The sequence below is a fragment of the Propithecus coquereli genome, unplaced genomic scaffold, assembly GCF_000956105.1.
Source record: "Propithecus coquereli isolate 6110/MARCELLA unplaced genomic scaffold, Pcoq_1.0 Scaffold25, whole genome shotgun sequence".
Taxonomy (NCBI): domain Eukaryota; kingdom Metazoa; phylum Chordata; class Mammalia; order Primates; family Indriidae; genus Propithecus; species Propithecus coquereli.
In genome coordinates, this window is record NW_012148063.1 from 7,918,575 (window position 1) to 7,928,954 (window position 10,380).

The following is a 10,380-nucleotide window of genomic DNA, read 5'->3' on the forward strand; positions in this document are numbered from 1 at the left end:
GCCATTCGAAAAGCGGCAACGAGTCCTGTGCCAGGGCCTCTGCCACCCACCACCCTGCCGGCTCCTTTTTGGCCCGAGCCCCAGGCAGATAATAGCGCAGAATGAAGGGCCATGGGGAACAAGGAAGGCCGTTGAATCAGTTCTCCCAGAGAAGAGCTAGTCTTACCATTGCGAGGAAGAGTATTGAGTATTGCACTGTCTGTTGAACATTTTTTCACAACATGAAGGTTATGATCTGTAGCTAAAATTCTCTCTTTCATTCCAATTCACCAATTTTCATGGTCTTTTGTTTTTGTTTTTGGCTTATTAACAGAAAATTACATGAAGAGCCTCTATCTGAGGCCTCCTCATGGCCGAGTGGAACATGACATCGTTTGTGGCCGAGGGAGCCACCAACGCCTCCGCCCGCGGGAACGCCTCCGCGGCGACCACGCAACGGCAGATCCCCGTGGTGCACTGGGTGATCATGAGCATCTCCCCGCTGGGGTTTGTGGAAAATGGGATTCTGCTCTGGTTCCTCTGCTTCCGCATGAGAAGAAATCCCTTCACTGTCTACATCACCCACTTGTCCATCGCCGACATCTCCTTACTCTTTTGTATTTTTATCCTGTCCATCGACTATGCTTTGGGTTACGGACTCTCTTCTGGCCATTACTACACAAATGTCACGTTATCGGTGACTTTCCTGTTTGGCTACAACACAGGCCTCTATCTGCTGACGGCCATCAGCGTGGAGAGGTGCCTGTCAGTCCTCTACCCGATCTGGTACCGGTGCCACCGGCCCAAGCACCAGTCGGCATTTGTCTGCGCCCTCCTGTGGGCACTTTCTTGCCTAGTGACCACCATGGAGCATGTCATGTGCATCAACAGTGGAGAAGAGAGCCATCGAAGCGACTGCAGAGCAGTCATCATCTTCATAGCCATTCTGAGCTTCCTGGTCTTCACGCCACTCATGGTGGCGTCCAGCACCATCTTGGTGGTGAAAATCCGGAAGAGCACGTGGACTTCCCATTCCTCCAAGCTGTTCATAGTCATCATAGTCACCATCATCATCTTCCTCATTTTTGCCATGCCCATGAGGCTCCTGTACCTGCTGTACTACGAGTACTGGTCGACGTTTGGGAACCTACACCACATTTCCCTTCTCTTCTCCACGATCAACAGCAGCACCAACCCGTTCATTTATTTCTTCGTGGGCAGCAGTAAGAAGAAGCCATTCAAGGAGTCTTTAAAAGTGGTTCTGACCAGGGCTTTCAAAGACGAAACACAGCCGAGGCATGAGGAAGACAACTGTAACACCATCACAGTTGAGACTGTTGTCTAAGGACCGCAGAGGGAAACTGTGGGTAAAAATGGTTGAACACAGACCGTTTTTAGTTTGTGCTTGGAATACAACTTAAGTGTCTCCAAGATACGATACAGAAGGACACCCCATCCCATATGCATGAGAGATTAACTATGAGATTGTACTCTTGTACTGTATCTTCTGGAAATGCCTAAATACATGCCAGACCTCTGTACTTAGCAAAAACTATTTCTGTGCTTCTCAGCTCTTCTGGCTGCATTTTACCATGACCCATACAAACTACTCTAGTAGGAAGATTTACAGATGTGTGCAGGAAAAGGTAACAAAAGTATTTGTTGGAACTTGGGGGGCAGCTCAATGTTGTGAGAAGAACAAGGGTTGCTACCTGTGTGACATCAGGCAAGGGATTTAACCTCTAGAAGCCTCATCCCTCACTTATAAAATGTTGCAGTAATAGTCTATACCTCCCAGGCCTGTTGTGAAGAAGAAATGAGAAGATAAGGTTTGCAAAGCACCTGGCACATTGTTGATGTTCAATGAACATCAGTCTCTCCTCACTCCTGTAAGTGGCAGACAAAACATATATCTCTGTTTTGTAAAGCACACACATGTGCACACACACACAGCTCTATCATGTATAAAAATTGCTATGTGTTTTAAAATGTTGAATGCAAATTTACAAAGGTCTTCTTTTTGCTTGCAGCATGAAAGATTTTCATGGCATAACACCTCTGTTGAAAACATTGGCAGATATTATAATCTAACCAACCACGTGTTAGAGCATCATCTTGGGTTGTGAAGAAAAACATTTGGCCACCAATAGAGGAGAGTCTCATGGCTTCCATTCCCTCTTTGGAAATACTAGATGGAATGAGAGTCTGTGTTTTGAAATCCTTTGATTGCATATAATGTTCAAGAATGGAGCTGAATTCATGAGCTCACCAGGGTGACTGTGCTTTTGAAGACCCCTCCCCTCCTGTGAAATGGTGAGTTATTTACAGCCACAAAGTTCCCACCTACAGCCAGATGCAGGTCTCTGCACCCCATTCCTGTCCTCCTGCAGCATGTCTTTGTGTCATTCCTGTAAGGAGACTCAGTGGCAGGGGCTAACAAGAAGGTGGCCACATCTTGGAGGAATCTGGACGTTTTTCCTCATGACAGATCTTTGCACGACTTCCTCAGCATCTTTACTCGGCACCCGCCCAGGCTGGGCTCTGCCTCTCACCTGCTGCCAGCTGCCATCCTCAGACTGTGTGTCCCAGGTTTTAGCTGTGACATCCATCTTGGCCTATAGACTACATTGTTATGTTTATTTCCTTCTGTCCATTCCAGGATTTCCATGAAAATGACAATGTTTCATGAGATTCTATGGGGAGTACAATTTCAAGTCCATAAATGAGCCCATTAGTATTTATTTTAGCTGTCTGTTCTTCAAAGGGTCAGAGGAGCAACAATGAAATAGTTCTTGGTTGCTTCCTGTTCATTCTCTGTCCTCTTCCTTTTTCAAAAGAAAGGATTGCCCATAACCAGGGGGCCAACTTATCTGGGGAAGACTAGTGAGTCTCTCCCACCGAGCACGGACCCCGCCGCCATCCAAGCTTGGATGCAGGAGCTTTTCAGTGGGTGATGACATCTGATTCAGGAACAAGGCAGCTTGCTGTCAGGAGCCCAGATGGGGTGTGGAGCAATGACATTTAGAATGATCTTGTTTTGGGTTGAAAACAGAGCCTCTTCGCTGGGAAAGAACAGAATATGGAGCTTAGAGTGACTCCTCTCTGTTTCCTGTCATCTCCCGCGATGCTGCTCGCAGGCCCCTGGGTCAGTGAGGGGATCAACCTCATTTCATCCCCTGTGGGATCTTGGTCTCAGAGAGGAGCCTAAAGACTGCAAGGTATAGGAAATTTCCACCTAAGGAAAATATGTTGAACTAATGGGGGGCACCCATTTACTGCCTTTCTGCAGATAAAGTGGGGAAATTGAGTGTGATAATAAATACAAAAATTCTTCCAACCTTTTAAAGCGATGCCTTAAAAGGGGTAGGGTTCAGAGGTTAGCTCTCTCTTCCCCTAAACCCATTCCCAAAGTGAACTATAAAGTTAAAACTACAACAAGATTTAAGTAAATTTGCAAACATGGAGAGAAGACTAAATAAGTTATACCCTTTGGGCATTTAGATAATTTGCCTAAGTCATTGTTGGTTACTAGGTGCCATTTCTGAGAATTCTCTGGGGGTGGGGAGGAGATTGCTGGGGTATAACGCCTACCCTAATGAAGAAGAAGGGTTTGTACATTCACACAAGTGACCTTCTCTGCAAAACACCATAACGTGGACGAGGCAAAGGTGGGCAAATGGCAGCCCCCATCCTCTGCAACAGGAGAGAATGACACACACGTAACTACAACTCCAAGCTGCACACAAATTTATGTCGGGAGCGTTTGGCACAGGGTTGTATGGCAGTTAAGAGGAAGGTGAAATCACATCTTTTGTAATAAAAAAAGAATGTTTCATGGAGGTGCTCTGTGGGTTGGTTGCTTGAAGGCAGGAAGGATTTCAAAGAGTAAGGAGGGACAGAGGGGACTCCAGGCAGAGGATGGCTACAAGAGCAGGCAAGGACGCAGCAACTCGAGAAAGCAAATCCAGTCGCTGTCACCTCTGCTGACTGGTGGGAGAAGTGGTCCCTGGGGACTCAGGCTGTGCTATGTGACCATCTCCCTCCTCTCTTCATCACGGTTATCTTTGACCTTCTGGCACCACATTCTTCAAGTTCCTTGGAACTGGGCAGGCTCTGGGCTTTCTCTCCAAGCCATGCTCACCCTCATCCAGCGCTGCCCACGCCTGGCCCTTCCGAGTCTCGTCCCCACAAGTCTTCCACCGCCCCCCTCCCCCGTCTCAACCCAAGTGGCCTGCAGCCCCGCTCCTTTTTGATCTATACTTTGGGTCTTATTGCAACCTGAAATCGATCCTCTTGTTCATAGAAAGACCAACCTCTGTCAAATATTTTGAAGAGATGTATTCTGAGCCAAAATATGAGTGACTGCAGCCCAGAGATACCCAAAACCAAGAAGTCTTGTGTAAGTGGTCCCGAGGCAGTCAGGTTACCATTTGGTTTTATATATTTAAGGGAGATAGGAATTTTAGGTTAAACCATAAATCAATACATGGAAGGTGTACATAAGAAATGCCTAAGTTAAGAGAAGGGGGTCTATTGTCTGTCGGGTGACACCATGCCAGCTTCTTACAACATGGTGATTGTGCTCTGAAAAGAAGCCTCCTGAAAATGAGCTTTTTCAAGAGGCCAAAAATCAACTATTGAGTTTTCATTTGTTTAAAATAATTGGCATGTGGTTGAAATTACACTAAATTTTGGTAAAGACAAAATAAAAATATTTTTTTCATAATTCTAATTTCACTTTTTTTTCAGGATTTTATATGAAATTGTGGTGCTTATTTTAACAAGATTTCTTTTTTAAAAACTTTACTAAATCCAGTCATCCCTGGTTAGCAAGATCCTCTTACTCTAATTATTTTAAAATATATACATATGAGTGTTAATACAATGAGTTGAATTGCCAAAGCAGATTCTATGTGAATTACAGATTTTACCCAACACAAAACTAATGATTCAAATGATAACAGGTAAGTACCAGGCACAAATGAAACATTCATTTCTGGAGGAGCCCAAAACTTTTAATTATTTCTATCTCTTTGTCAAATTTTTCATTTCATTCCTGAATTTTCCAAATTTCATTTAGTTTTCTATCTGTATATTCTTGTGATTCCCTGAAAATTTTTAAGAAGATTGTTCTGAATTCTCTGTCAGACATTTCATAGATCGTCAATTCTTCTGGGTCCATTGCTAGAATTTTGTTGATTTCTTTTGGTGGCACCATATTTCCCCGAGTTTTCACAATCCTTGAATCTTTACGTTGATGCCAGTGCATTTGAGAAGACAGCCACCTCTTCTAGCTTTTGCAGGTGTTCTTTGGTCGTGTCAGAGTGTTACTACTTAGCATCAGAACTTAAACACTGGTCTGTTGTTGCTTTCCATTCTGGGAAGGACTTATACTGAGCGCCAGAACTAAACACTGTGCTGAAACTAATTTGTTGTCCTACCATCGTTTCCCAGTCTGGGGAAGACTCACAGTGAGCACTGGAACTTAAACATTGCCCTGGAACTATATTGCTGCTCTGCCATTGTTTCCCTGTCTGGAGAAGAATTAAGTGGGCATCAGAACTTAATCCTGACCTTCTAGTTGTTTCTGGGCCAAGGGAAAGGCTCCTCGAGCATCTGGGCTTTGTGGAAAACGCAGTCAAGGATTTGGACCTTCCTGCGAACTGTGCCCCCTGCAGTGCTCAGGTGCCAGCCAGTCTCTGCAACATGGCACCCCTGCCGATCGGAGAACAAAACCAAGATCTGTGCACCAGTTGCTACAACCAGTGCCCCATTCTTTGTCCCCAATTCACCTCAGGTGGTTCAGCCCTCCTGGCACTCCCAGTGGTTCCTGTGGGACAGACCAGAGTGGGCTTCCCATGAAGATTCCCAGACCAAGGCCGGGCGCGGTGGCTCACGCCTGTAATCCTAGCTCTCTGGGAGGCCGAGGCGGGCGGATTGTTTGAGCTCAGGAGTTCGAAACCAACCTGAGCAAGAGCGAGACCCCATCTCTACTAAAAATAGAAAGAAATTAATCAGACAACTAAAAATATATAGAAAAAATTAGCCGGGCATGGTGGCACATGCCTGTAGTCCCAGCTACTCGAGAGGCTGAGGCAGGAGGATTGCTTGAGCCCAGGAGTTTGAGGTTGCTGTGAGCTAGGCTAACACCATGGCACTCTAGCCCGGGCAACACAGTGAGACTCTTTCTCAAAAAAAGAGAAAAAAAAGATTCCCAGACCAATGAGGAGATCAAATGTTCACCTCCAATTCCCTCCTCTCACCCTGAAAACCATGGGTCTGGGGAAATTCTCTGTGAGTGGCGTATGCCAGCTTGAGGGTGGGCTGGAGCCTAAGATGACCGGTTCTGTTACTGGTCATGGCTTCTGTGGGCCCAGGGGGGTTTCTCTACTTTTCCCTCAAGTGCTGGTGAATTCAGGGTGGTATTCTTATCTTTGAATCCTTTCTAGTTATATTTTTCTAGAGGTAGTGATTCTAGGGAGTCTTCTGTCATCCTGCTGATGTCCCCCAGACTTTAATATTCGACTCCCCAAAATGGCCTGTTCTCCTACATTAGAACATATTTTAGTTTCAGATTGACTGATGAGTTTTGAGCGATGTATATAGATATGTTATTCTCAAAGGAGTCTGGTTAAGTTTGGTGGTGCCTCTGTTTGTTAATTATGCAGGTGGAAAACGCTTATGTGAGTACGTGCCCCCTTCTCCAGCCCTCCATGCCCCATAAATTTATAAAACCCAAATTTATATACCATAAGCAATCTTGACAGATCGGGTGTATTCTACTGGAAACAGGAATAGTTCCCTGAACGTGACATTTTTACAAAGAGTCTGACCGAGGTCTTCAGCATCTTTGCAAGGAGCCTGGGCTGAGGTTATGCATGACAGAAGGCATTCCTCAGGGATGGAGTGAGTTGCTGGTTTGATGCTAACAGCTCCCACACAATACTTTTCAGCCAGTACCAGACTGTAAATGCCTGAGGCAGAAACCTTGCTGGGGGAGAGAGGGAAGAAACTGTACTCCGTGAGGAGGTGAGGCCTAGCAGCCCGGCTGTCTCCTTAGTAGCTGTGCAAGAGTCAGCAGCTTAATCTCTGTGACCCTTGGTTACCATCTCTGTGTAACTGGCGACTTAGCTGGAGCTCCACCCAAAGCAGATCCCAAGACAAGGATCTGGTGCAAGTAATTTATTTAGCTGTCAACCTGAGAAGCCGGGAGAGAGCAGGGAATTTGGGCAGGAAAAGGAGAAAGTCAACAAAGCGTGAGTTAAGGAGTACAGGGGCCCAGGACAGTGAGGACCCACCTCGGAACTGCCCTCCTGGAGGGGCGAGGGAGCTACGGTGCTGACACCCCACCACTTGCCCCACCCCCACTGGGGAGGGTCACCTCCCTGGCTCCAACTCCCAGCTCTCCCAGGACTGTCCTGTGCTCAGGCCGCGCATGTCCCACAGTGGAGAATACCTTGAGGCAGAGCGACACCGGGGGCAGTGGACAGACACGGCATCTACCTACCTGCAGGTGACCTCAGGGATGGCTTCCGGGCTGACCAACAGCATCTGCGACGAGGGAAAACAAATAACCTACCCCACAAAGTAGCTGCACCAAGTAAGTGAAATAATGCTCGTGGACACTCCGCATGAACTGTAAAGCATCAATCAAAAGCTAGTTATTCCTTGAGGACATTATGCAAAGTGAAATAAGCCAGGCACAGAATGACGAAGACTGTGATTCCACTCACATGAGGTTCCTAGAGCTGTCCGATTCACAAAGACAGAGAGCAGAGGGTGGTTGGCAGGGGCTGGGGGAGGAAGGCACGGGAGTGCGCGTTTGATGGCTGCTGAGTTGCAGTTCGGAAGATAAAACGTCCCAGGGGTCTGTTGCACAACAATGTGCATAGCGTTGACACCGCTGTACTGCACACTTACAAGTGGTTAAGAGGCTACATTTTATGTTATGCATATTTTACTACAGTAAAAAAAATTAGTTATTACACTTCAAGGCACTTGGTGTGTTTCTCAGAATGCTGGGCAGCACCCGACCCAGTGGACGGCAAGTCAGTCCAGGGGGTGATGAAGGATGGAGGCAAACCCCTTCTGTCCCCCCAGTCGGGGGCGCTGGCCCTGCCCCAGTGAGAGGCGAAGACATGAGGCCAATTGCATCTCAGATGCTGTGTTCAAAGGAGTGCAGGCTCCTCTAAATCAGACCCACAGGATCCCAGCGAGGCGCTGCGAGGGCCACAGAGTAGCGTCTGTGCCTTTGCGAGCGGTACGGTCCGTGCTGCAGCCACTCAGCTCTGCGGCTGTGCGGATGCAGCCACAGACAGGCTTAACCGAGCAAGGACGCTGCGCACCAGTGCAACTTTATCGTGGATACTGGAAGTTGGATTTCATGTAATTTTCACAAATCGTAAAAATTCTCCTTTTTTCCCTTCAGCCATTTAAAAATGTAACAAAACTATTTTTTGCTTGTAGGCTATACAGAAACAGGTGGCAGCCAGATTTGGAGGTGGCCGTGCTTTGCCATCAGTAGCCTAGAGTGCTCTGAGGACCTCCCTTCTGAGATTCCCATCCACGTGGCTGCAGCACACCCATTTGACGAGCCCGACCTCGGGGGCGGCAAATCTTCATTATTTCATGGTGGACGGAACTTGACACAAGGACCACCAGACATCCTGACTCAAGCCTGACAGATAAGACAGGTGTCAAGTTGAGAAACTCTGTTTTCTATATGGTGATATAGAAAAAGAGAGATTTTCTGTGGTAGGTAAATTGTCCGTAAATGTAATTCCAATTCTATATGCTCAGGGATTATTCGATTCACTCATATCAAACTATATTCTCTGCTTTCAGAGGAAATTATTGGAATTTTCCAGAGATCAGGGATGAAATGTTCATGCATAAGAATATTTTGTTGGGTTTTTAGAAGGATAAAGATCTCATATATGGCTTTGGGTGCAGCATGAATAAAATGTAGTTGCTAACAAGTTAAAAGCAGAACATTCCCTAATATTGAGTTGATTAGCACTTGCAAGCTCTGTACCATCACTACCCTAAACAAAGAACATAAGCCTTGTCCCAATTTGTAGAATAAATTTTTCAGGAACTCAGTTGCAAAGGTCGTTATCACACTGATTTATTGATGTGTGCTCTTAATCAAAGCGTGCCCTATAGAATTATTTGCTCTTAGGCAAATGTACAAAGCTGAAAACATTCCTTAAAACGCTTAGAACAAAATAACGACACAATAAAACATCATTAAGAATGCTTCAGGCTCATTAGCTCTGGTTGAATATGGTTGATTGTTTATGGGAGTCTAATTGAGTTACTGAGCACTTCCCATCTTTCTTCTTCCAAGGAGAGAGAAAACAGGTGAGGCGCAAGGGTTGGAGGCAATTTTTATTTCTGCATATGCTGAGCCAGGAACTCCCTAACCCAGTGATCATGTGACAGTGTGGAGTATATTTTTGGAGGGTTGGGCATCCCCAAATCTTGTCTTTTATTTCTATAGACCAAGAACGGGGGTATTTCCCAGCTGAATTTCAGGTTTGAAGGGTCTTCTGTTAGACACGTGAAGTAAAAAAGTCTGTGCTATCTTTACACGGAGAAAGCTGTGCGTCAGCGGGTGGCCCATCTCCGCCCTCAACGTCCAGCCCTTTTCTCGGGACTGTCCTCCGGGAAGGTGCAGGACAGCTGCTCAGCACTCTCTCCAGTGACCCTTCAAGTGTTACCACTTTCAGACTGTTCCTGCTTGGTCTGACCTTTCCCTGCAGACCTTGTGCCCAGCTGCTAGGGTCTGAATGTGTGTGTCCCCCAAATTCACATGTTGAAGCCCTCACCTCCAAGGTGAGGGTGTTAGGAGGTGGGGCCTTTGGGAGGGGATTAAGTCATGAGGGTGGAGTCTTCATGGATGGGATTAGTGTCCTTCTGAAAGAGGTCCAGGTTGTGAGGCAGGTGCCGTGGCTCACACCTATAATCCTAGCACTTTGGGAGGCCCAGGTGGGAGGATCGCTTATGGCCGGGAGTTCTAGACCAGCTTGGGCAACATAGCGAGACTGAGTTTCTGCAAAAATGAAAGAAAAATGAACCACGTGTGGTGGTGCGCGTCTGTAGTCCCATTTTCTTGGGAGGCTGAAGCGGGAGCAGGAGGATTGCTTGAGCCCAGGAGTTTCGGGCTGCAGTGAGCCACCATCATGCCACTGCGCTGCACTGCAGCCTGTCTCTAAATTAATTAAATACACAAACAAATAAATAAATAAAAGAAACCCAAGTTAGCTCCCTGACCTCCGCCATGTGAGGACACAGCGAGAAGGTACCATCTACGAACCGGGAAGAAGGGCCCTCCCTCACCAGATACCGTGTCTGGCCGTGCCTTGATCTTGGTCTCTCCAGCCTCCGGAACTGTGAGAA

General features: G+C 46.7%; 1 protein-coding gene across 1 annotated transcript; it reads left to right on the forward strand.

The window, feature by feature from the left end:
• The first annotated feature begins 342 nt into the window (after positions 1-342).
• Positions 343-1,453, forward strand: MAS1 (MAS1 proto-oncogene, G protein-coupled receptor). The gene has a single exon (XM_012646813.1). The coding sequence runs from the start codon at positions 350-352 to the stop codon at positions 1,322-1,324; it is 975 nt and encodes a 324-aa protein (XP_012502267.1). The 5' UTR covers positions 343-349; the 3' UTR covers positions 1,325-1,453.
• The last annotated feature ends 8,927 nt before the right edge of the window (positions 1,454-10,380 follow it).